The sequence below is a fragment of the Muscardinus avellanarius genome (assembly GCF_963383645.1).
Source record: "Muscardinus avellanarius genome assembly, chromosome: 15".
Taxonomy (NCBI): Eukaryota; Metazoa; Chordata; class Mammalia; order Rodentia; family Gliridae; genus Muscardinus; species Muscardinus avellanarius.
In genome coordinates this window covers 25253386-25280438 of record NC_137801.1, presented here as the reverse complement: position 1 = coordinate 25280438, position 27053 = coordinate 25253386, and the positions used below count along the sequence as shown (strand labels likewise).

General features: G+C 48.5%; 1 protein-coding gene across 1 annotated transcript in view; it reads left to right on the top strand.

Annotated features, from left to right (window-relative positions):
• The window catches only part of GALNT14 (polypeptide N-acetylgalactosaminyltransferase 14), a gene marked incomplete at both ends in the record, with an annotated part of 210815 nt that overhangs the window by 142274 nt on the left and 41488 nt on the right, over window positions 1–27053 (top strand). Inside the window, 4 exons of the mRNA XM_080711234.1 lie at window positions 8446–8544; window positions 16950–17017; window positions 19695–19760; window positions 19893–20014. Coding sequence (XP_080567360.1) covers window positions 8446–8544; window positions 16950–17017; window positions 19695–19760; window positions 19893–20014 — 355 coding nt within the window. The remainder of the gene's footprint in view (window positions 1–8445; window positions 8545–16949; window positions 17018–19694; window positions 19761–19892; window positions 20015–27053) is intronic.

Genomic DNA, 27053 nt, shown 5'->3' with positions numbered 1-27053 from the left:
CTAAGAATCAGAAGAGCTTAGCTCTACCTTGAGAGGGTTCACTGTCTGGGCCTCAGTTTCCCTATCTGCAAAAAAGTGATCACCTGGAACTAATGTTTTCTAAACACATGTTCTGCAGAATTCTGTTTGGTAGTGTGTGGTATAATACACAGCCAGTGAGTATCTGAGTTTCCACTATGAATGAAGTGTGTTAGAAAAAAAGGAAAAAGAGCAAGGGAAGGGATGGGGCAGGTTTTGAGGGAGAAGAAGTTTGGTAAACAGTAGCCTAACAGAACTCTCAGAGCCTTGAATAGGCTTTAATAGGCTTGTATGCATTGGTGAGTCAAAGAAAGGAAAGAAAGAAAAGAAAGAAGGAAAGAGCTCAATGTAGTACCTCACATTTATCAAGCATTTCTCATTTTGCCAAATTTATTTGACCCTTGTCCACTTCATTCACCAAGTGTGCATGGACATCTCCTGGAGATATTTTCTAGCAGTTCACAGTATCAAGGCCACTTTAACTAGTGATCTTTACATTCCTTTCCTGTCTGGCATTTTGCAACAACCTAGGAGTTTGTATGAATCCCAAAAGAGAAAGGTCTTCCAGCTGCTAGTGGTTCAGAAATAGAAACAGACTAAGCTTTTAACAGAGTCTGGACAGTAGGACCTTGTATCATAATGCACCCCACTCTAGTTAGCTTCCTAATTTGTGAGGACAGACCCCATGGGCCTCCTTACATTGCCGGGAGAAGGTATTTGCAGAGGTGATTTCTGGGATCATCATTCTGATCTACAGCCTGCAATTAATCAGACAGTGAAAGTGTCCTAGAAGTGTCAAGGTGTAGGTTTAGGTTTTCTTAAAAATTGGATGCTACTAGAAGTAAGCAGCTAAAAAAAATACAGAAGGAGTCCTCTAAGGAACAAGAAGTAAACGGCAGACCTTGAGCTGACTTAGTTAAAGGCGCGTCAACCAATGATCTAGTGGTGGGTTAAGTACAAGGGAAAGCATGTGTTGACCTAAATAGTCTGGCACTGAGACCAGGTGTAGTGCAAACTGGCCTTGTATTCAGGGAAAGGGGGGGAAATGTGTGTGATAATGCCTGGGACAGCCTTTTAGTGTGGGTTTCTGCATAAGAATTTAGCCCTAAAGCCCATGGACATCTATTGTGTGGAATGAATTAACCTCTCCTATACATGTGGAAAGATACTAATTATGTACTATTCATGGGAAGATAGTCACTCAAATAGTGACTTCCCTCTGGATGGAGGAGCCCCAGAGCATCCTTACCTAGCATCTTCTTGTGAATGGTTCCATGGGAGCTCAGGGGTGTGGAGGGATTGGGATGTGAATACATGGCTTTCCTCCATGTACTCAAGGGAATTTGCTTTTCACCCAGGGCAGTGGGAACCCCTGCTAAACTTTTTTTTTTTTTAATTTTAAGGTAGCAAACAGTGCCCATGTTTGTTCTGTAATTTTAATTTTTACATTAATTTTGTGTTGATTGTTATCTTTTATTATATAACAAGTTACCCCAAAACTTAACGCTTAAAACATTTATCATCTCACAGTTCCTGAGGTCAGGAGTCTTGGCTTGGCTTGGGCGAGTCCTGTACTTCAGACTCCCTCCTAGGCGGCTATCGAGGGGTCATCTGTGGCTATGGACATCTCAGTGCCCGCAGTTCAGATCCTTGCGAGGTTCTGTGAGGTTCTCCAACATGGCAGCCAGCTTCTCCAAAGCAGGCAAGCCAGTCTTTTGTAACTGATCACAAAAGTGGTGTCCCACCACTTTAGCTGTCGGCTGCTCCTTAGAAGCAAGTCAGCAGGTTCAGCCCATCCTCGAGAGAAGAGGATGTGAGGATTTAGAGCCTTATCTGAAGCTGCCCGACAGTGCTCAGCTATGCTCCTAAGCAGTTCACCTCTCTACTCTAACCCATATAGTCATTTCCAAGTATATATGGAATTTAATAACATGCTAAGCAATAACCCAGTGCAATAGCACATGCCTATAATCCCAATACTTGGGAGTCTGAGACAGGAGGATCCCAGGTTTGAGATCAGCCTTGGCAATTTGGCAACACCCTGTTTCAAAGTAAGTTGTTTTATTGGGATCATAATTTTACATCATATTGGGGTACAGAGTGTCAGAAAAGTATATGCACACAACCCATATTATCTTCCCTACTGGGTCCTCCCTATCTCCCTCCCACCCCTCAAGTCTTTGATGTCGGAATTGGCAATTTTGTATATATTCATAGCATTATTTCTTCTATGCATTCTTCATGACGTAAGCCTCCTTCCCCTCCCTAATCCCCCTCAGTCATTTCCCCAGAGTCTCTGCTCCTCTCTCTGATGTTGCCTTTATTTTTAAGTCTCTCTCTAGCTTCCAAATATAAGAGAGAACATATATCTACTCATTTGGGACTGGGTTACTCACTTAGCATAATACTCAGAACTTAAAGGGGGTTGGAGGTGTAGACAAGAGTTAGAATGCCTCTAAGTTCAATATCCAGTACCAGAAGGAAGGAAAGGAAGGAAGGGAGGGAGGGAGGGAGGGAGGAAGGAAGGAAGGAAGGAAGGAAGGAAGGAAGGAAGGAAGGAAGGAAGGAGAGAAAGAAGGAGCATTGTAGTAGAATAGAAAATCACAGTATTGCTTTAAATGTCTTTTACGAGAGGCAGGATTTCATTAACACTGAGGAAGGGTGGCTGTTGAGGCAAGAAGTAGGAGCAGTATATGTTTATGTGGATGAACAAATTAATCTGCATGTGAAATCCCAGGGAAATTGACATGAAATAAAAATTTCATGCCTTCCAGTGTATCAGTGTTGCCCATGAAATGAGATTAAAAGGAATTCCTGATTTTACAGTTGTCATACTTTTTATGCTCCTTGTGTTTTTCTCTTCTTAAGAGTTGGGTTTGAACCTAAGGGTTCGGCCACAGAGTTGACATTTTGTAGTTTTTGTTCATCTCCCTGAGAGTAGGTGTCCTTACATAGCACAGAGCTGGGGTGGATTAGATATTCTTTGCTCTAAGAATGAAATCTATGATTCTGAAAGCCAGCAGTGAGTTCATCGTTCCCTGTACTGAGAGCCTGATGTTCAGGAAAGGGGCTTCAAGCTAGGAAGGAGGAGAGAAAGAAGACTGTCATCCGTTGTTGTCCCTGAGGCTTCTACCAGACTATAGCAGATGGCAGAAGGGGCGGGAGGTGTGCCCCACCCACCTGCACCATAATCCACAAAGTTCACCCTCTTGAGGACACACAGCTTTCTCCTGGGAATTAGTCCCAACCCCACGGAATGTCCTGTGCCTCTTTCTCTCTGCCTGTCTGGCTGGGGGTTAGGGAAGCAGAGCACAGAGAGAGGAGTACGTCTTCACTCCCTCCACCTGGCTCTGACTTCCGCAGCAAGTCCTGGACATGTAGGGATAGGCGGGAATCTAATTTTCATTTAGGAGGCCCCCAGCCAGGGGGCCAGTCTTGCCTACCCTATCAGACTGTATGTGGTGGTCTGTATGTGGGGCCCCTGCTAGGATATTCCTGGGACTGGCAGTGAGGGTCCCACAAACGATAGTTTAAACCCAGTTCACAAGGTGGGTCTTGTCCCCATCACAAACCAGGGACGAAGGCTTAGAGAAGCAGTCACTGGCGAGCTCCCAGACAACTAAGATTCAACCCAAGAGTTTCCTGCCCAGACCCGTTCCATTCTCATTACATCATGCTGCATATTTGTGTACCTTTCCCCCACTCAATAACATTTCTCGGCCTCCACTCCCGGACACCAGAGCCACCATCAATCTGGAGGAGCCAGAGTGGCTTCCCTTTACATCAGCATCTTAGTAATTATGCTCTCTGCTCTGTCTCAAAGTTAGCGGTCTTCCTCTCTATCACTTCCTCCAGCATTTAGACTCCAGAATAAAACCCTGAATATTTATAATTTATGATCAAGTCTCTTCTTTCATGGTGGGAGCCTGGGGCAAGAGAAAGACCAAGTGTTCTGCACGGAGTCAGAGCACCTGGGTCCCTTCCCCATCCTAAACAGGAAACCATGAGACCTCCAGGAGCTCCTCATGCTCACTGATAAAATGGGGTGACCATGATAACTGTCATCTTTTTCTTTAAAGGCTGCTGTAGTATTTTTATGAGCTTGTGGGATGAAATAAAAGGCATCACATACACCATTACACTGCTGTGACAATTGAAAGCAGCGTCACTAGGTGGGTTTCTGATGTATCCAAGTTGTCATCAGGCGTATTTGAGTGTGGGGCGTGGACAGGAGGCAGTAATTGACTGTGGGAAGAGGCGAGAAGGGCTCACTCCTCTCCATGTCCCGCGCCAGCGTCTCAGAACACCTCCTTGGAAGCATCTTTGGCTAGTAAGGGGCATGGAACCCTCTAGAGCTTGGTGGTCTAAGAAGCACTTGGAGCCTCGCCTTAACGTGGGGGAAATCATGAGTCTTTCTGGAGTCTTTCTCTGCAAAACGAAAAGAAGAAGAGACTCCATGTTAAAAATTGGCTCAGAGGAGCCCGCTATCAGGAGCTGCTGTGGCCATCAGCCCTTCACCGTGGCCTGTTTCCCCACACTGTGAACGCCCCACCTTCCTCCTGGTTCCAGGAGCCAAATATGGCTTCCCCACCCCCATGCTGATCTTTTCTGCTCACCGGCTCTTCTCTCCAGTAAAACCCCTGGCTCTTTAATAAATTATCAACATGCTTTCTCGCCCGTCTGCCGGCGCCAGACCTCAGCATTGGCCGCCTTCTCCTTTCCGCTGACGCCCCAAGAGATCTCTGATTCATCTTTTCCCTCCCTCCTACAGAAAGCCCAGAATTTTTCTCGGTCTTGAGGCCTTGTGGTAAGTCCCCAGTCTCATCTTCAACTGGGATTTGGACCAGGTTGTGATGGCGGGTGACTCCTTCAGAGGCCAGTGGGCCCCGCCAGCACAGCGCCTTGGACCCCTTGCCTTGGACCAGGGGGACATCAGAAGTGACCAACTCAGGACTCACGGACCTGAGTCCTCTCACCTCGTTCACATCAATGGCATCATCAAAAGCGATTCTATCTGCAGAGAGAGGTTTTCATGGGCCACTGTGAGAATCGGATGAGCCAAAGCAGGAGCCTGAGCTCCGTGAGCCGCAGTCCCATGAAGTCCTGTGACTGTGTGATGCTGGGAGAGCGCGTGGACCTCCTGCCAAGTCAGCAGATCTGCCCTGTTCGGAGGTGAAGTGGGTCATCTCTACAGCCCCGTCCTTCTCTACCCTGTGAGCTTGTGACTCCGGTTCACCAGCATTGCACATTTCATGGAGGCTGGTTCAGCTGCTCTCGAGCTTGATAATGAGCCCAGCTCCCCCTTACCTGGCATCTACTGAACACCAGGCACTATCTGCCGTCTGCACAGCAAGCCTGGCAGGAAGGGATGTGCCCACATTTTATAGGTGACAACATCGAGGCTCCAGGAAGGTAAATGACATGGCCAAGGGCACTGGGGCGGCTTTCAGCAGATCCATATTAAATCCGGGCAGCAGAGCCGGTTTCCTTCCCTAGCCTCCGTGCTGCCTTCTCTGAGCTCTCCTCCTCTTGCTGCCTTCGCTGCCCTTTGCCCACTTTTGGAACGGGGTAGAACTACTCACCAAAGATGCCTTTCTAGCACAGAAAAGGCCTGGCTGTGAGCCTGCAGATTTGGACTGATGACAGAAATAATAATTTCTGTTTGTCAGGCATCCCTGACTACCCAACATACTCATAGTGTAACGGAAAGTACCTGCAACTTAGAAATTGTTATCTCTGCATTCCAGGTGAAGAAACTGAGACTGAGGATAGTCCAGTCCTCGGTGATACAGTAACACAGTCCAGCCTCGGCTGCAAGGTGGCCTTTTGCAGTGTTCTGTTCAAAATACTCATGCTTACTGAAGATCTCATAAATCGGGGCTTCCGGTTTTCAGTTCTGTGGGACTCTGAGCATGAGCTTGGGTCAGCCTTATTTCATAGATATGCATATTGCAGTCTGGAGAGGTGGGTGACTTATTTAAGTCTTATACTTGTGGATGGTGCCCAGACTCCCAGGCCAGGATCCTGTGAATTGCTATACCCCAGTCTCTGTCCATCCCTACCTCACCCCCATGAGATCTAGTACCTGCTTTATGAAGCCTCCTTCACCACACCAGGCAGCTCCCACCCTATCTACCAGTGTGCAAGCTTCTGCCATGATGCCCTGGTACACCTGCCTCCCAGCTAGCACCTCCACAGCAGCACAAGTGGGTCTCATGCCCCAAAGCCCTTTATGCAGGTAACTCCTAATACCACCATCCCTCCCCAACTGTTCCCTGCAGAACTTATGTCATGAGAACTGGGTCTTAGGGACCCACTGCCTGGCAACATGTAGAAGGGGAAGCTGGCTTAGAGTCAGTGCCCAGCGTCTGACTCCATGAGGGTGTTTCAGAGCCTCTTTCCCCATGGCAGGGGCTTTAGCAGCCAAGAGAAGCTTAGGGCATGGCCGCTGGGTGCCTGTGGCACCCTCTGAGTCTCTGTACTCAGGATCTCTTTTCTCTCCTAAGACCAGGAGGCTCTGTGAGCGCCTGACTTCTTACCTCTCTTTTCAGAAGTGGCCGATAGCTCTACCCTCTCTCTGACGTCTAGCTCATTCTTCTTGATCTAAGCATATTCACTGCCTGGAACTTTGCAAGCCCCTCTTGCCCTTATGGACTTTGCAACCTGCCAACCAAAGCCCCAGTCCTCCTGCCCTCATTCCTCCTCACTGCTGCTAACTCGCAATCCAGTTGTTTGCAGACATAAGCAAGTCTAAGGCTTCTTCCTTCCCAGTGGGGGCTATTTTTTGGCATTTCCCCTTCCTTTTTATAATAGTTTCTAGTGCATAACCAATCCCCTTTGATTAACTTAGTGGCATAAAACCAGAGTCTGTATCATCTTCGCTGTGTCTGACGGTCAGTCTTCACAAGGGGTGACAGACAGGCTTTGGTGAGACAACAGGCTTCCTCTTTCCACTATCTCTTTCCCTGAGGTTTTCTTCCCTAAGTCTGGGCTCCTTGGGGTTGATGCACACCAGCCAGCCCGTAGGTGTGTGTGTGTGTGTGTGTGTGTGGTGCTGGGAATTCAACCCAGGGGCATTCTACCTCCAAGCTACATTCTCAGCCCCTTTTAAATTTTATTATTTGAAAAAAGGGTCTCACTAAGTTTCTGACAGCCTCATTAAACTGCCGAGGCTGGCTTAGAACCTGCGATCCTCCTGTCTCAGCCTCCAAGTACTGGATTGCAATCATGTGCTGCCACAACCCAGCTCACACACCAGCTCTTGCTCAGGTGCTTGGCACAATAACCTGGCTTTCTCTGCATGAGCTCTCTGCACCAGTGCATGGGCCTTCAGCGTTCATTCCTGCCCCAGAATACACTGTTCAGAATCATTAGGGCGGCCACAGGGACGCAGGACCCCTGGCTTAGAACTGAAGATCTCAACTGTTTTAGGCCACAGACTCCTTTGAGAACCTAGTGGAAACTATGAACCATCTTCCCAGAGAAAAAAGTACATATTGTACAAATAGTTTGCCAACAACTTCAGAGGGCACCAATCTCCTAGAGCCCATCCCTGGACCTCTGGACCCCAAATTAAAAGCCCAGGAAGAAATGGGACAAGAAGAGCAAATGTCTGACTCCCCAAACATCTGTTATTTACTACCTCTCTGAATGCCCTCGTTCCACCCATAATTGAGCAGCCTCTAAAAGAGCGAGAGACAGGAGATAACATTTACGTGGTGATGGCCCCTGGTGGCACCAGCCTCACTTGGCGGGTTGATTTCCATTATTATAGTAATTTTCGGGCTGCGGGCTACAATTTTCACTTGCAGCGAGGTATTAAATTGAAATTACCCCAGATGTAATTGTCATACAAAGTAATCCCGGGCATGTGGAAGTGAACGCTTTCTCAAGATTGGGCTTTGTTGCTTACGTCAGGATCTTAGGGCTCTGTCTCTTTAAACCCGCAGATTTAATGGTGTATGGCAGAGGTCAGAGCTCATCCTGGCATGGTGGGCTGAAGCTGCTGGCCCGAATACGCCACCATGAGGTTTCTGTTGGTTGGGATCTGCTCTCTGGCGAGTGGTATGAGTTGGCACGGACTTGAGACAGAAGCCAGGAGTTAGGATTGGGTTTACGCAGCTACTACGTTGTAACTCAAGGGTGCATGAAATACTACTTGTGTTTTCTGCATCGGAACCTAGTTTGGCTCCAAGCCCAAGTTTCCCCAAGGTGGTGGAAATTCAGTGTCAGCCATCTCAGGAGCTCTTTGGCTCCCCTATGGCCAGGTGAGGCACTGGAGCTTACCCAGGGCTCCGCAGCTAGGGAGGGCAGGCCAGACATCAGGCATCTGTCTGTACTGGTGGCCACCCTGGTGCTCGTGGGTCCAGCCCTTTAGATCCTTTTTGCCCCTAAAGGTCTTATTCATCTGCTACATTTCCTTCCCAGATGTGCGATACTGAAGTATTGTAAGGAACTTCCGCCCACCAGCATCATCATCACCTTCCACAATGAAGCCCGCTCCACCCTGCTCAGAACCATCCGCAGGTAAGGCGGCCAGCTTGTAAGGTAAGCAAGCTTCAGCTTGCTGAAGGTGTGTCTGCTCTCTGGGCACATGGCCAGGGACAAGAGCTCTGTTCCCCCCCTGGCCACCCTCAGGGCCTTGTCTCAGGTTTTTGCTTTTGCTCCAATAAGTCTACCCTGCCATGGATGGCCTGTGGCCTGTGTATGATGTGTCACGTGTTCAAGTCCCAGTGCTAACACCAGCAGAACTGCTCCCAGGATACAGCTGGTGCCAGAGATCTGCCCAGGGGCCCTCCCCCGGGTTATCAGAGGACCCTGGCTATTCCAGCTGCCCCTATCCCCTTTCTCTCCATGTTCCCACTGTCCCTCCAGGCCAGTTTTCCCCTGCCCCCTCCCACACTCAGCTCTCCAACAGCATCTGCTTTGCCATTGGCAGGGACGGCAGCCCCCAGCCCTCAGTGAGGTCCTGCTTCTCAGCAGACAGACCTGACCACATACTCTCAGCTGGGGAGATGGAGAAGCCATTGCTATGCCCTCTATATAGCTGAGGACACTGGGGCCCAGAGATCTAAGTCAAGGCCAATGGTCACATGGCAAAGAAGCAGGATTCCAACTCTCACACCCTGTCTGGGATTCTGTCTTCTCAGCAGCCTATAACCAGCAAGGCTAATCCCAAGGTGACCTCATATTCAGCATTACTGGGAAAGGTGTTGGGGACAGGGGTGGACACAGCCATGTCTTCCAGAAAATTAAAGCATGGTTTTGCAGCCGTGTGCCAACCCTTTTGTCCCTGTGACAATTGGCCTAGTAGAGCCTATTCCTACCTTCTGGGCAGTGCATCAGATGGTGCCCTGATCCCACAGAGAAGAAATAAGATTAAATGTGTACCAAAGAGAGTGCATCATGCCCAGCAAAGTCTCTTGTTATCTCCATCAAACCAGCCACCCTTTCCCTGTCTCTCTTGACACCTGAGAGGCTGTGTACAGAGCAAAGTTCCAGGTAAAAGGGAAATAGGCTCAGCACCAGGCTTGCCTGGAGGGACACACCACATCTTCAGCTCCACCTGTCACTAAGCGATGACTGTCCACTGTGCAGAGCCAGCCTGTCCCTGGAAGACAGAGGGACCTGCCCAGGCATGTGAGGGGGCAGCTCTGTCTTGCCACTCAGGTGCTGTTGGCACCCGACTGGGTCTCCTCTGGTGAGGGGAAAGGAATAAGGGGTTTCTGGGCTTCTCAGGCCAAGCTGGGACACAGTGGCTCAGAGCTGGCTGACCCTGAATGCCAGGCCTCAGGTCTGTTGCTGTTCTCATCTGCCTGGCACCAGGGTGCATTCATGGAGCAAGCCAGAGGCAGCCTCAGCTTCCCACCTTCCTGGTGGCTGCTCACTAGGCATGTCTGCCAGATGCTTTTGTAAGGACACTATTAGCATCCCAGAGGGGCTCCTGCTCTCCAGGCTGACCTCTCCTGGTCTTTTAAGAAGTTCATACCTGCATTCCCAACATGCATACATATCACACGTGCACATGTGTGCGTGCGCATGTGCGCACGCGAGCACACGCACACACACACACACACACACACACACACACACACACACACACACAGAGGCTTCCTCTGGGCCCTTCTCTGCACATCACTATTAAGTAGCACTTAATGTACTTTCTCATGAGTACTTCTCAAGGAACTCTGTTAGGGCAAAGACTTATTGTATTCATCTCTTAGTTAACCTCCCTGTGGCTCAGTTTGCTAATTAAGGAAACGGGAATACTAATCCTGTTAGCAGACAACAGTTCCTAGGTTCTTGTCTTCCCAAAAGAAGGATTTCAGTGAGAGACACAGATAGAATAGCATACGGGATTTATTTAGGAAAATGAAAATCCACACCGGGGAACATGGAGTGGGCTGACCCAAGAGGAATCCTGGAGTCTTCCACATGGTGGATTTTTATATTTGGCCTGGGAACCTCCCCCTTAGTGGATTGCAGATTTGGAGCCATCCCTGCCATTTCTTAGTGGCTTAGTACAGCTGCACTAATTCATGTTAGAACATTTCCCATCAGCACTTCAGTGAATCCCACAGGGAAGGGTGTGACAATCACAGTGTATATAACATCAGATGAACTCCCGGTCACCCACCCACAGGACAGGGCCTCAGTGGAGAGTCCCTTTGGAGACCGGTAATGCCAGCTTCTTTGTATATTTAAAAAGGCAGTATCCAGCCATAAAGGTCTGGTTTATGAGTGGGCTTCCCTGTCACCCAAGGCAGAGTATAATCTTTCCTCACTCCAAGAGGAGCCAGCCCTGTCTCTCTCCTTCAGCCCGTGACTCATGTCTGTCTATCTACCTAACCTAAGAGCCCGACTTAGTGCCCAGGGTTGCTGTGGCCTAATTCAGCTGGAGGGCCAGGAAGAGGCTGCCTGGTACTTAAAGGCCACTGTGTTTAGAGTCAGAGTCCTGGGTCAATTCCTACCCTAGCACCACCTGTCTAGCTGTATGACCTTGGCAAGTTATTAACCACATATGATGAGAAAAACATCTTTTATGTTTCAAATACCGTAATGTTTTCCACCAGAAACTTTTCTCCTGGAATGTTTTGGACATTTGGGAGATATTACAATATACCATGGAGCTCTCAGGCCCCTGACACTGTTTATGCTCTCAGGGGCTCTTCATACTACCCTCAGACTCTTTCTCTTCAGCTCTAAGGCATTTCTCTTCTTCTGCTGCCTCTCCATCTCTTTATAACAGTAACAAGGACACTTAATAATGATATTGATGTTAGTGCATCCTGAGCTTTATGGTCTACAGAACACAGCCTATCTCTCACTTCCCTGGGAGCCTCATGCTGAGCCTGAGAAGTAGATGGTGCGTGTGGCCAAAAGGCTTACAGCCACAGGGCTGGAAAACATGGGAGCTAACTTCAGGCTTTCTGACTTCCCTGGGGAGCATCCGCAGCTCCTGTGCACAAGCCTCATGAAGGGCTGCCCCCCAACATCCTTCACCCAACACTTTGAGAAGGGGCTGGGGACCTATCAGCCTCATATTTTTCTGAAGGCACTCATGAAGTATAAGACCACTTAGCTGAGAGAGCATGACGTTCTCTCTCCCTAGGACTTCAGCTATAAGCCAGGCCCCCAACTCGACCCCAAATGCATACAAATAACAGAACATCATCCTGAGAACCACGTGTCAACAGACAGGCACTTACATGAGCAGCAAGCTGGGTGGAGGGGAATTTTAGGATGGGGACAAGGAAGATTACTTCTAGAAACTTTCATGCCCTCAGATTCAGTACCTCTTTTCTATTCCTGGTCACATGAGTAAATCACTCGCTACTGAGAGGGGGCAACAAAGAACACTTCCATCAGGCATTTGTCATCCACAATAGGATGCTGTGTAAGGCACTTCTCATCTTTAACTTTCTAGAATTCTGGATGGCTTTGCTGCCAGGCTCTAATAAGGGAAAGATGCTTGAAGAACTGATGGGGGACCAGATGTTTGCTCTCCTCCCTCCGCACAGTGCCTGCCAAGCACCTGCTTGTCCCTGCCCATGCCCTCTGGCCCCCTAAGCTCTTTGGTTACCTGGGGAGCTATGGGGTAGAAAGGCACATGGCGGGGTTGGGGGTTCAAAGCCAGTGGGAGATCTGATGAAGTAGATGATAGAGGGAGAGGGAGATTCACAACCTTGATGAATTAGGGACTTGCTCACTTAACGGGAGAAAGAGCCAGCCCTGAAGAATGATTCATCTTGACTAGTTGTGTTAGACAGCTTTCTGTCACTGTGACAAAATGCCAGAGAAAATCAACTTATAGGATCAAAGGTTTATTTTGGCTCATAGTTTCAGAAGTGTCAGCCCACGGTCACTTGATACACTTGCTTTGGGCCTCTAGTGACTCAGTACAGTGTGGTGGAGGCAGCATGTAACAGAGGAAGATTATTCACTTCATGGTGATCAGGAAGCAGAGAGAGAGAGAGAGAGAGAGAGAGAGAGAGAGAGAGAGAGAGAGAGAGAGAGAGAGAGAGACTGCTACAGTCCCAATATCCCTTCATTAGCAATGCCCCTGGTGACCTAACTTTCTTCTACTTGCTCCATTTTCTAAAGTTTCTACCAGCGCTTATCTGCTGGGGATCCAGGTTACAAACAGTCACCCCTTTGTTAGAGCATGTCCTTGTGTGTATGTGACACTCAGGGCTGGCCCCTGTCCCTTGAGACAACTTTCAGCTCTATGGCTCCCATGGGGGCTCAGCATCATGCAGGACCCACCCATTTACATCCTGAATCTTCTTGCTGTTGCTTTTTTGTGATATGCTTGACCTAGAGAGGCACCTTCACAGATGAAAGTGGATAAAAATTTGGACTCGGGGGGTCAGCTTTGCCTAGATCTGCCCGTAACAGCTGGGTGACCCTAGGCACCTCAATCTCTCTGCCTCATTGTTTTTTTGTGTGCAAAATGGGGACTATTAGCTGGGCATGGTTGTTCATGCCTGTCATTCCAGTACTTGGGAGGGTAAGACAGGAGGATTACAGGTTCAAGAAGAGCTTCTGCTACCTAGTGAGACCCTGTTTCCAAATAAAAAGAGTTGAGGGTGTAGCTTGGAGGTAGAAGGTCCCTAGACTCAGTCCCCAGTACCACACACATACATACGCAAAACAGAGACTATTCTAATAATTGCCTGGCATGATTGTGGAGAAGGCTGACCAAGTAGGTAAGGGCCTGGCAGCTGTGTTTAGTATAGAGGGAGCCTTTACAGAGAACTTAGCTCTGCGCTTGTGGCTCCAGTAGACAGCAATGTTCTAATGCAGTGGTTTCCAGCACAAGCAGTTGTTAGAATCTCCTGGAGGGCTTGTTAGAACATGGTTTCTTAAACTGCAGCCCCAGAGGTTCTGACACAGTCTGAAGTGAGACTGGAGACTTTGTATTTCTTTATTTTTCTTTTTTTCTTTTCTTTTTTTTATTGGTACACTGTATTCATACATCATAATGATGGTATAAAAAAAAACCTTTTGTAGACATACATGCACACATTGCCCAGTTAGCCCCTACCCGATCCCCACCCCATTCCCTCCCCATCCCTCCTTCCCATGCTTGGCTTAGTGGTTGACATCTAGTATTATAGTAATTTATCCAAAATTAACTATGATAATCTCACATAACAGTTTCATTTGTCTGATACCAAGCTTTTGATGACTTAAAGATACACAGGTCCAGGAAACTTATAGAACTCCCTTTAGACAGGATCGGAGAAGAGGATCCCCACGCCACTTAATTGTCAAAATGACCAATGTGGAAGCCAAGCAGAGAATCTTAAAGGCAACAAAAACAAAGGGCCAAGTGACATTCAGAGGCAAACCAATTAGAATCACTCCAGACTTCCCAAACCAAGTCATGAGAGCCAGAAGGGCGTAGAGTAACATATTCCAAACTCTGAAAGAAAACAACTTCCAGCCAAAAATTTCCTACCCAGCAAAACTTTCTATCAAATTAGATGGGGAAATAAGAAGCTTCCATGACAAACAGAAACTGAAGGAACTTATGTCTTCAAATCCAGCGCTAGAGAAAATACTCAAAGAGAGACTTTGTATTTCTGAAAAGCCCACAGTGAAGGCAGTGAGGCTGTTGGCTGGGGATCAGACTGTCACAGCTGTATGTCACACCTGTTGCTGCTGCTCACTTCAATATTCTTATCCCAAAAGCAGCTGCCATGTGCTGAGCACGGTGCTAAGGTCTTTTCATGCAGCTGAGGAAACTGGGGTACCCAGGGGCTCTATATTGACCTAAGCTCCCCCACTGGCCAGAGGGGCTGCGCAGATATAGCACTTGAACCCAAATCTGTCCCACTCCACAATGACTAAACTCAACTGCCAGCCAGCCTCAGGTCTTCATTCAACTGATATTTATGGAGCGTTTGAGAAAGCCTGCCTGCCTATAGCCCCATGGAGTTCACGAAGCAATTTCAAATACATTTCCTCATTTCATACCCACAAAAGCCTGTGAAGTAGGTCAAGTATTAATATCGCCTGCTTTTACAAGGGAAAGGTAATTACAGAAAGAAAGGGAGGCTGGGAGCAGACAGGCACCTAATTCAGGACCACACGGTGAAAGGCAGATGGCGGGGCCCCCTAGCCTGGGAGTCCACGCTCCCCACCCCGCCCTGCTGCCTTTTGGGGGCTCCACGTGGGTGCCACAGGCAAGGAGCCAAAGGTATAGACGCCACCTGAGCATCTGCCCTTTGGCAGAGAGATGAGCTTCATGTAGGGGACTCCCAGGGGATTATTCTGTGTGGCCCATAGCTATCGGTGAGGTGAGCACTTGCCGCCCCAAGCTGAGGTGGCGAGAGAAAGGGTGGGCAGCCGAAATGGGTGAAAGCCAAGAACATCCCTGCTAGCTGAGCCCTAGGGGAGGGAGAGGGCCGGCTGTGCTCTAGAGGGGCCCAGGCAGAAGAACCCCCGATAGGGCAGGTACCAGGGTTTAGTTGTGGGAATGAGGGTGGGTATGCAGAAGGGAGGGCTCCGGGGGACCATCCAGGCCAGGCCAGGTCCCCTGGGCCAGAACTGGTTTCCTCCAGGTGCCCAGAAAATATGCCCATCTTAGGCCCTTCCAACCCCAAGCCACTTTTAGGGAGACCCCACCATCACTTCAATTGCTCTGATGAGAGGCGCAAAAACAAGCCAGGTGTTACCAGGAAATGGTCTAATTAGCACTTTCTGCTGACGATTCCTGTTTTTTTTTCCTCTTTCTTTCTTTCTGTTTTAAACTCTGGACATTTTTTATTCGCTAATCATCTCTCAGTTCAACCAGCACAGAGCTGCACACGATTTACCTTTTGATGTTCACAGAGGAGAACTCTTGAATTTCAAAGAGCCGGCAGGGATTTGGGGGGAATCGAATGCAGAAGCTACAGCCGTAATCAAATCTCATTAGAGGTTATTCTTCAAGCAGGTTTTTTCCTCTGTCTACCTCCTTTTCCCCCTCCTGCTCTGATTAGAGGACTGGTGGTTGGGTGTGCTGTGTTTTCTTTGGGACAATCATGGCAAGGGTCTCCTCTCGCCACCCGCAGGTGGAGGCTGCAGCCCCTTTTCTGCCCCGTCCCCCACCACCCCATAGACAGTGACAGTGGGCTCAGGGCTTTGTGTTGGGTAGCTCCAGGCAGAGTTCCCTTCCAGGAGAGTCTGCCTCCTGCATTAGAAGGGGACTGCACCAGAAACAGGCTCAGAGTGGGACTGCGAGGAGGGGTGCTCCATTCTGGACCCCCACTCCAGTGTGTGTGGAGTTCTGAGCTTGTCATTATAGCTACTGTGGCCCAGGAAAGATTCTGAGAACCCACGAAGATTGGGGTGTTCAAATAGAAGCGGGATGCAGCCTTCTCAGGCCAGAGATCCAAAGTCAATACTGAAACCCAACCTGTGCTCCTCGAGTAGAGATTCCCAGCAGAGGAGGGGTAACTGAAGTCAATCCAATTAAAAAACCATTAATGATGCATGAAATAGTATTAATTGCTCCCATCTATCATTACTTAGTGCTGAATGTTGCGCTAAATGTCTTATATACATTTTCTCCTATAGTTCTCCCAATGTCTTCTGAGGTAGATACTACTATTGTCTCCACCTTATAAATGGGCTACTCGGCTGCAAAGAGCAGTAAAGTAACTTGCCCAAAATGACACAGCCCATTATGAGTAGCCAGAGGACAGAGCTCACTTCTTCTGTGCCCATCATTCTATACCCAGTGCCAAGCACATAATAGGTATGCACGAAATAGCCCTTGAGATATTACCTTCTAGAGGGAACAGTAGGCAGAAGAGGTTCAAAGCCAGCCATCAGGGTCAGGAAATGATAAAAGCCGTAGGAAGCTTTGGGTACAAACTGCTGAGGGATCCCCAGCGAGGAAGCAATGAATTCTTCCTAAGTAGATTGGAAAGTTGTTAGAGAGGAAGCGACATTTGAACTGGTCCTTGGGCCATTTTGAGCAGTTGAAGAAAAGGTCTCTTGGTTTTGACAGAGCGGGACCTGTGTATGGAGGCAGTAGGAATTGAAGGCCGGCTTTAGCTGGTGGGATCCTTGAGGAGCACTGGAGGATTTGGGGTGCGGATAGTGGGGAGCTGCTGTGGGCTTTGGGCAGTTACTTTGTTTGCACGATCAGATCTTTGTGTGAAAGCTCACTCTGGAGCTACAGGGACCAGAGCCTGGGACTGGGAGAGGCTGGGGCAGGTGGAGGCTGCTTCAGTAAACCGAAGCTCTGTGGGTGACACCAACATTCACTAAGAAGGGGAAGCACAGCCCCCTGGCTCACAGAGCAGTGGGACTGGACAAGCCCTTGGGTGGCTCTGAGTTTTCCCTCCTCCCAAACAATGATGTCTACTTAAACTCAGGCTAATACATCCACTGTGTCACTGGACATCACAATGATCTTTCTTCTTTCCTTCTCACAGCATATTAACCCGCACCCCCACACATCTGATCAAGGAAATCATATTAGTGGATGACTTCAGCAGTGACCGTAAGTAATACCGCTGGCTGACAATATAGGCACAGATGTCTGGTTCCAGCCCCAGTGCAACAGGTAGAGGGGAGTCCCCTGCTTTTTCTGGGTATGGAGGAAAGCTTACATTATTAATAGGCATGCTCAGGCTCAAAAAAAGATAAATTTTACACTTGAGAAACAAGTCCTTGATTTTTCTGGTGTGTGTGTGTGTGTGTGTGTGTGTGTGTGTGTGTGTTACTGGTGATGAACCCAGGGGTATTCTACCTCTGAGCTACACCCCCAGCCCTATGTTTTATTCTTTACTTTGAAACAGGGTCTCACGGAGTTGCAAAGGGCCTCACTAAGTAGCTGAGGCTGTCTACAAACTGTCATCCTCCTGTCTCAGCCTCCCAAATGCTGGGATTACAAGCATGTGCCACCATGCCTGACTTCTGCTGTCCGTTTTAAAGACCTAATTAGGTAAATTTGTAGGCTCTTGATCAGGTCGCTTGGTGTGTGAGTGTACACATATGGGGATGCACACATGTGCAAGCGTGTGCCTGCAGGCATGTGTGTTTGTGTGTGCTTTTGCATGTGCCTGCACTATGTCTATGTATGGGAGGCCATGTCTGCATGCACAGGTGAGCAGCTATGTGCCCCATGCATGTGTACACATGTCACTGACCTCTAACCTACATTCCTTCAAAGGATTAGCGCTGGGGCCCAAAGCCCAGAAGCCATGTCCATGGAGATCCTTGATTCTTACGCTGCATTAATCTGCCTTTCTGAGTGGAGGCTCGCCCACCCTCTTTCCTTCACTTCCCGAAAGGTCTGAGTGGGCCCATATTCCATCACTTGGCCATGATACAGTGAGCAGCTGCCTTTGGACCTTCCAACACACCGGTCATCACCATTTTCTACCTCATGTCCCCTTAGTCACCCTATCAAAGAACCTAGACCTTAGCCAAATTTATATCTCAGATCTACTTTTCCCAAGGAAAACCTGCCAGGGTTTCCAGACATCTGTGTGAAAGGCAGGATAACTGTAGAAGCATTATCAGAATCCAGATATTGGTAGAACTGGCACCTCCCCCCAGAGCTATTGGCCCAGCAGCCTGGGTGCAAATTCCTCAGCCACATCCAGGCAGAACCACCCTTTCCTGGCAGTGAACTAGAGCTGCTGGGATAGCTCCAAGCCTCAGGAGAGTGGGGCTCATTCCCATCAGCACAGATGCTGAAAGCTGGATGCAGGAGCCACTCCTACCCTGTGGCCTCCTAGGCAGACTTCAGAAACCTACACCCAGCCAGGTGTGGTGGCGCACACTTGTAATCCCAGTACTTGGGAGGCTGAGGCAGGAGGATCCGGGTTCGCAGCCAACCTCAGCTACTTAATGAGGCCCTCTGCAACTTATTGAGACCCTGTTTCCAAATAAAGAGTAAAAAATCGGGCTGGGGGTGTGGTTCAGAGGTAGAATGCCCCTGGGTTCCATTCTCAGCATCACAAAAAAAGAGAAAGAAAGAAAGAAAGAAAGAAAGAAAGAAAGAAAGAAAGAAAGAAAGAAAGAAAGAAAGAAAGCCCCACACCTGTGAACAGCCTCAGGAGTAACGTGCACATTGGCTGCACACAAGACTCAAGGTACTGATGCCCAGACTCCCAGTATTGGAACCTCGAGATGTGCTCTCCCTGCCCTAGTGAGGAAGAACTTGGAAGTGGGGACATCCACCCTGCTGTGATGGCCTGGCACTGAGGCAGGAGAAGGGAGTATTGTAGGATTCACTTGGCAACAGAATGGTCTAGTGGTTAGAGCCTGCACTGAGGACCTGGACTGCCTGGGCTCAAATCTTAGACCTGGAATCTTTTCACTTACTAACCATGGACCTCAGGCAGACCATTCACCTTATGTGCATCAGCTTCTTTGTCTAGAAAATGAATAGTTATAGTAGTATATGTGGTTTATATAGGGATTAAATGTGTTAACGCATTCAGAGTACTCAGAACAGGACCTGGCCCAGAGGAAGCCTATAAACGTCTTTTCTGTTGCTCATTAGAGCAGGAGGCCAAGGTTGGAAAATGAACAAAGCAAAACCAAAACAGTGGGGCTAAGGTGTGGAGTTCAGAGCCCGCGTATCAGCGTGCTGCAGAATGGTGGGCAGCAGCATGCTGGGGGCCAGTCAGGGCCGGTATCTACGGGGGCATCTCACCCTCCCTGCACAGTGCCCTGCCAACTGGAGACTGTCCATTATCAGCTCCAAGGAATGGCAGGTGCACTGGCCGATCCCTTCACAAAGTGGGTCTCCTCAATCTGAAAGCAAAATCTAAAATCCTTCTCATCCATTCCTGGCCTCCCTGAGGTTTCCACCAGACTCACTAACGTGTACAGGGCTCTGATCTCATCTTTTAATGGTCTGCAGCAAAATAGAAATGTCCCCAGGTGTCTAGGCCAAGATTTCCCGCATGGAATGTTTTTAAGAAAGGACGCAGACACTCACTATACCAACCCACTTCAGTGAGGCCCAGCTGGGCCCTGAGCAGACCCCCTTCATAATGACAGCGGTGATTGTCAGCCCCTTCCCAGGCCAGGAGCACCCTAGGACTAAGCTGTGTCATCAGGGGTGGGGATGGCCACCAGAGATGCCTTCCCAAGCCCTCGGGGGCTCGCCAGCACACAGTCACATCCCGGGGGCTCACTTGGCTTGGTCTGTGTCATTACAGCTGATGACTGCCAGCTGCTCGTCACGTTGCCCAAGGTGAAATGCTTCCGCAACACTTATCGGCAAGGTAGGTCTGTGCTGCGGGCCAGGGCTGGGGGTGCGTGGGGATGTTCAGAGAGAATGCTGGGTGGCTCCCGCAGGGTCTCACCAAATGATGGAAGAACAGTGGCATCCACCTGCTCCTTTGTTCCTGATGCAGGCCTGGTCCGGTCCCGGCTGCTGGGAGCTGATGTTGCCAGGGGCACCACTCTGACATTCTTGGACAGCCACTGTGAGGTGAACAGGGATTGGCTCCAGCCCCTGCTGCACAGGGTCAAAGAGGTGAGTGGGGCTGAGGAGCAAGACTGGGTTTTCTGCCTCCCACTTCATGTCCCGACTCCTTTGAACTGAACAGGACAGATTGCCTGCCCAAGGTCACCCAGTCAGTGGTGGAGCCAGGACCCAGACACGTTTGTTCATCCCGTTACACTGTCATCCACAGCAGGCCTACCGTTAGGGCTACCTTCAGGTAGTGCATGACACAATCAGCTTCCTGGGCAAGAGAGAACTGTCCAGAGCTGTTCATGTCTGACAGCAGAAGGAAATAGAAATAGAGCTCTTGCAAAGGCCTTCTCTAGGAAGAAATCAACAGAATTACCCAGGCTTCATCACCCAATTCCCGAGGCCTCTGTTTTCTTTCTACCCAACATGTCACTCAAAGGCCCTGCACCACACAGGAAGGCTGGATACAGAGACCTAAAGGCCTTGCCCCCCTGTTTGCCCTTAAGATGCTTTGAAATTTTGTTTGTATCTTTTCTCCCTGCCTCAGTTACTCCTTTGGTAAGTGAGAAAAGATTAATTTTTTTGCCCTCACTATTTTATATGCTAAAAAGTCTACACACTCTCCTCCTGACCCACGGAATATATAGTATGTTGTTGGAGACACAGGATCGGTGACTAGCATTTACTTTTGGTGATTCTTCCTGAACTATTGACTCATTTAGCCAGTGAAGTAGGGGCCAGGTATTTTTAACATACCTATTTCACAGATGAGAAAGCAGTCTTGGGGCAATTGTATTCACTTGGCCTGATGCTCCTCAGCTGGTACCTCCAGCTTCAGGACCTTGGGTATTGCTTGAACTGCATGGCCCCTGTGCTAGGATTATTTCTTCTTGTTCTTCTTGGTTTCTTCTCTCCTCTTACCTGCATCATGACAGATGAAAGAAGTATGTATGCAAACTGCTCCGGAGAGTACCAGGAAGTCCTTACCCATGTATTCATTCCAGGGAGCAAGCCCCTGTGAGTTTACAGAGCTCTCACACATGGCCTAGTGGTAAAAGATCACGAGTGACCACTTTCCCAGACATGAGGAGGGCTTGTCCCCTTGGTGTTATTTTAAAAGATCCTCTCTTTGACAGGATTTAGGTGAAGAGGTCTGGATTGAACAATATTCAGTTATGAACAGACCATTCAGCTGAGCCTGATACCAAAGTCTCTTCCAAAGTCTCTCCCTCTGTGCTCTCATCCACAGCCTCAGCTACCTGTCCAGTCCTCTGTCCTACCCCGGCTAGACTGCTCCTTGTCCCTCACTGTGCCCCCAACATTCCCAGTGCTCCATCTCTGACCAAGCTTTTCCTGTCCCTGGGTACCTTCCCCTCTTGTCCATCCCCCCTCCATCTTTAGGGCCTTACCAACATCTCCCCTCTGCCAGGAAGCCCGTCCTAGTATAAGAGCAGCTCAGATCACTCAGGGTAGTAACTGCATACTTAGCCCTCTGTTACCTTCTCTGGACTGAGTTCTCTGTCTACCCTAATGGAGGAAAAACCCAGAGAGGACACCAGCCCCCTCCTTGTAGCCACTCTGTCTGACAGAGAACATTGTTCAGTGTATGGAAATAAAAATAAAGTGTATGAAATAATAATAATCAGATATGTTGGGGTGGGGAGGTTACAAGGCTGGAATTAGGAGGAAAGCAGGTTCACTTTCAGCCCCTAAATTAGCAGACACCTACTGTACAACTATTTGGGGCAGAGTCCTGAGGATTGCAATGGGTCCTGTAAAAGAAATCCATACCTGCTTACTAAGTACCATAGTTTCTTGAGTACTGGTCTTGCACTGGTTTGCAAATGACCTTAAGTATGGGATATCACTCCGTAGTTGACCACAGGGAGAAGAGATGCAAAGAAAACTAGTAACAAGGAAATTCTGAAACATCTGGGCCCCTCTCAGTTAGTGCAGTGGGAGAATCCACTCCCAGCGGGGACCTTTACCTCCCAGAAAGGTCTTTCTGCCTGTGAGTTGCTGCCCTGACCCCACGGCCAGTGAAGCTGTCCTGCTACCTGCCTGGAATTAAGAGGAAACTGGAGTGAAGAAACACAGACTGGAGGTCAAGTCTGCAGAAGCAGAAGGAAGCTTGGAGATTCTAGGGTGGTGAGCTGAGGTGGGGATGGCATCAGAGTCTCTGTTTGCAGGGTTCTGTACAGAAGAAAAGAGCTGTTCCCTACAAACTAAGGCCATATGAAAAAGAAGCAGATTTGAAGCCTAGGGATATAGTATAATGGAAAACCTCTTGGCCAAGAAGCAGAGGACAGCAAATAAGAGGCTGGGACCCCTCATTTTCCATTACAGAAGTGGCCCACAGCCATTGTAGACATTATGGAAAATGTGGAACTACAGAATGAAAACTAACCAACCAAAATTTTTCCATGTGAAGCCATCCGCTGTTAACATTTCTTTCCACTTAGGATCTTTTTTCTTTATTTCCGACTGTGCAGGAAGTGTCTTTTTATATCATTGTAATCACACCGTGTTTGTACAATTTTATATCCTACCTTTTTCCCTTACACATAGAATTTTCTCAGCACTGTCTCTAAGGTAATTTGCTCCTTACCCCAAATGGCTGATGTGGTGTATTGCACCCTAAAGAGAAAGGAAGTTCATCTCTCTGAGGAAGAACTGAAGGGCTGGGGAAACCCAGCACAGATCAGTGCTGTCTCATCCTTGTTCTGCCTCATCCAGGGACCTCCTGCCCCTGCCTTGTGCCCTTCCCCCTCCCAGCTTGCTGGTCATGCAGCCTGGAGCTGGAAAACACAGGGCCTGGGCCCTGATGATTTGTTGGGTGGCAGAGCTGGTGCCTGGAGCTCTCAGCCAGAGCTGTGCCCAGGCTCCTTTGGGGGCAGACCTCACAGCAACAGGCTCAGGCTCCAGGTCCTCTGCTTCTAGGCTGATTGTGTGTGTGTGTGTGTGTGTGTGTGTGTGTGTGTGTGTGTGTGTGTGTTACAAAATATATATATAACAAAATTTACCATTTTACTCATCTCAAAGTGGACAATTGGATGCTCTTAGTACTAGGCTTACCACAATCTACTTGTAAAATGTTTTCATCCCCTTAGAGAGAATCTTCATTTTCAGTAGCATTCACTCTTCTTCTCCTCCCTGCCTCTGGCAGCCACTAGTCTGCTTTCTGTCTCTATGGGTTTGCCTATTCTGTACATTTCACATAATCGAGATCATAGAATCTGTGGCCTTTAATCCTGGCTTCTGTCACTTAGCTTATATTTGAGCTCCATCTGCACCATAGCATGTATCACTATTTCTTTACATGGCTGAATAATATTCTGCAGTGTGTATAGATCATATTTTCATCTATTGATGAACACTTGGGTTGTTTCTACCTTTTTACTATTGTAAATAATGCTGCTCTAAGTATTCCTGTCCAAGGTTTTGTCTGAGTAACCATTTTCAATTCCTTAGGATATGTATTATGAGTGGTAAAGTTGCTGGGTCACATGGCAGTTCCATGTTTCATCCATGGGGACCCTCAGGCTGACTCTGTCCTTGAGAGCTCTTCCATCCCAGTGGCGCTGAGCCCTTCTCAGAAGCCCTCCCTGAAAAATGTTCTCCTTTCTGCCTCTGCAGCCAGCCTTACCTGCTGGTTGGGCAAAGCCTTCTTCTCCTTCCCTGTTGTGAGTGCCACCATGCGCTCTCCCACTGGGAGTCATTCAGCCCCCAGACTGAGCTCAAGCTAATCTCCTTGGTCCTCACTGCTGTCTGAGCTAAAGCTTTCATAGCTAAGAGATTAGTCAGACAAACACAGAGCTGGGTCCAGCTCTGCCCCTTGCAGAGCTGCAGTGCCCTTGTGGGCTGCAGAGGTTTCCCGGAGACCCTGCTTCATGATGCCTGGGAACGGTCCCTTGGGCGGCTCTTGGGGATGTGAGTATGGGTGCGCATCAGCCCTGTTTCTGCATGTCTTTGTATGTGTCTGGTCTCAGGATAGACTGTGATGTGATCTTACAAGTGGAAGTGGAAAAAATTTAAGCTGTAATTGGAGTTTGGGATTTTCAAAAATAGAAAGAGATAAGGAAGAGGCTGAGCTTCAGCCATCCTGAGCCATCCTCAGCTGGTGTTTTCCTCATTGAAAACCACCCCAATTTCCCTCCTCTTCCCTTCAATTACATGATGACACTGGAAACAAGCACCAAATTGATTTTTTCTTTAAATATAGGATTCTTTTCTCCCCCTCCTTATCTGCATATTTCTTTAGTAGGAAAAAAAGATTTTAAGAAATCTCAAGCTCTGTGGCATTCAGTGAATTTGCATCAATAATAGCTTACCTATTCTTCGATGCCTTCTCGAGCGCTTTTCTCTCTGTTCCTCACAAGAGCCCCGTTAGAAAGGCAAGATTGTTTTGCAAATAATAATTTGTCTTTGCTTTGCAGACAAACACGTGGAGTCCCACAGAGTGTGCCAGTTTGCTAAGGTCACATGCCTCCTAGATAGCAGAACCAGAATGGGAGCCAGGTGTCCTGTCAACTGTTCCTGCTTCACAGTGCCAGCTCCTCAAGGGACCCCCTCCTCCTTCCTCTCTTCCTTTCAGGCCAACTCAGAGACCCCCAGGCTGGGCCTGCACCCTAAATTGAAACCCCCACTACCCACCCACCTTCCCTACATTGTGAAGGCTTTCACTCCCCTTTATACCCACCACAATTCCCAAACCATACAGGTGCTCAGAAATGCTGGTGACTACCTACAGAAGTGCCTCTGGAGGTTTCTGATTCATTCATTCAGTGTGGTTCTAATTATGTGAGTCAGTGAAGAAACAAGACCTGTGATAGCAGCTGTGATTGATGGCTGCTGTCTTATGCATTGGACCTCTGTATTGCTCCTGGTAAGGATGGAGGGGTAGTTTTGCGTGGGAGAGGAGAGAAGAGGAGCACCCAGGATCTGCCAGGGATTCCACCAGCTACCAGGGTGAGCCTAAGCATGGACCTGACTTCCAGATACAGCCTTCTGGGACATGCGGGCAGGGGCCTCTTGTGCATCTGGATATTGGTATTGGGAGTTCCTCCATCCATGGGCCTCCAGGAGAAACCATCCTGTTCAGCAGTAGTCAACCCACAGGCCTGCCAGCAGCATAGACAGCATCCTCAGCGAGGGTGAATAGCTACCCTCCCTCAGCCAGTGCTGATTGAACACCTGCTGCCCACCAGGCTCCGGGCTGGGGCTGAGGCATATAATAGCAGAGCAGGGACAGGTCTCCAGGTCACTGAGAGGGGTCATGTCCTGACTTTGGTGGCTCACTTATAATGTCTCCTAGGGTCGCTTTTCAAGGTCATGGCTTCACATAGCACTTAGCCCCAAATGGCCGTCACTGCCTGTCTGTTCTCCATGACTCAGCCAAGCAAATACAACATCTGAGTAGTGACAGGAAGTGTAGGAAGGACAGCATCCTCAAGAAGCCTCTTGCAAGGACAGAGCCCATGGGTGGCTTTGGGGAAGCCCATGGCCCAGGGAAACATTCAGCGTTTTATTTTCTAATTTAGTTTTCAAATATTGAAGGGCAATTTAAAAAATAATAATAACATTTAAAACAAAACAGGATTGTAGTTTGAAGGTCCCCAAAAGGACCATCAAGCTCAATAATTTGCTAGAAGGACCCAATCATGGTTGTGTATCGTCACGAAAAGAATGAGGTTTAAATTTGCAGCAGGAAAAAGTGCATAGGGAGATTCCAGGCACCAGCTTTCTCTTGTCCCTCTGACAAAGCTCTACAGTGATCATTTCTCCCAGCAAAGTTGTGTGCCAGCATATGGGGAGTACCGCCAACTTGGGAAGCTCCACCTCGCTTTGGTATCCAGGGCTTCTACAGGGTTGGTCACATAGACATGGCTAGCCTCCCTCCAGGTCTCTACATCCTTGCATGGCTCAGGTCTTACAGGTCACCCCCAGCCACTGGGCAGGCGCCAAACATATCTTTGGGCAAATTTAATTCTTTCCTGCGGGAGGATTGACAGGAGAACTTAGTGCTGCTGCCAAGGCCCTGACCCTCAGAAAGCAAAGCAAAATGAAGGCTTTGTCAGATGTATGAAGGACACATCTGAACTTCTAAGGATATTTCCAAGTTATTTGTGTGTGTGAATGTGTGTGGTGTGTCTTGTGTGCATGCAGTGTATATCTACACACAGACACTCAGTGCCCCAGGGGGACTGCAGCAGCTGGGCAGTGCGGTGCTGGCAGTGAAGGAAGCATTTGTGACACCCCAGAGGTAGAAGCAATGCATTGACAATGAGCATCGTCTTCCACGTGGGCCAATTGGTTTTCAGAGGCACTGTGCTACTGTCAGAGTGAGTCCGTGTAGGAGGCTCAGGGCCAAATTAAGTCTGTGAACTTAGAATCCAGCCCTCAGTGAATCTGGAGCTTAAAATAAGAAGACAGCCTCATTTGGGGGAAAAATTGAACCAGGAAATTAAGTGGCTTCAAGGAGAAACAGAGGTCCTCGCCTGTGCCTGCCAACGTGTGATTGGTGCAGAGGATGAAAAGCAGCCCTGCCTGGCTCCCTGAGACCTGTGGCTTACCCAGACTGAGCTATCCAAGAGTCTCCCTGTGTTATAGTTTGAATATAGAATGGCCTCTGGAAAAGCTTGTGTATTGGCAGTGCAAAAATTAAATTATTCAATTAAATAATTGAATCAGAGCACTAATCTCTTCAGAGGACAAGCCCACTGAAGGATTAAAAACTTGAATGGAGAGCCGGGCTTGGTGGCACACACTTGTAATCCCAGCATTTGGGAGGCTGAGACTGGAGGATTGCGGTTCACGGACAGTCCCAGCTACTTAGCAAGGCCCTCTGCAACTTAGTGAGACCCTGTTTCAAAATAAAGAATAAAAAATAGGGCAGGGGGTGTAGCTTAGAGATCCAATGCGTCTGGGTTCCATCCCCAGACCCACAAAAAAAAAAAAAAATCTTGAATGGATTTAAGTACTGGGAGATAATTTAAGCAGGTAGGGTGTGGCTGGAGGGAGTAGTTCACTGAGGGTGTGGCTTTGGAGATTCTATCTGTCCCTAGTCACTTTTTTTCTCAATCTCTACTTCCTGTTACCA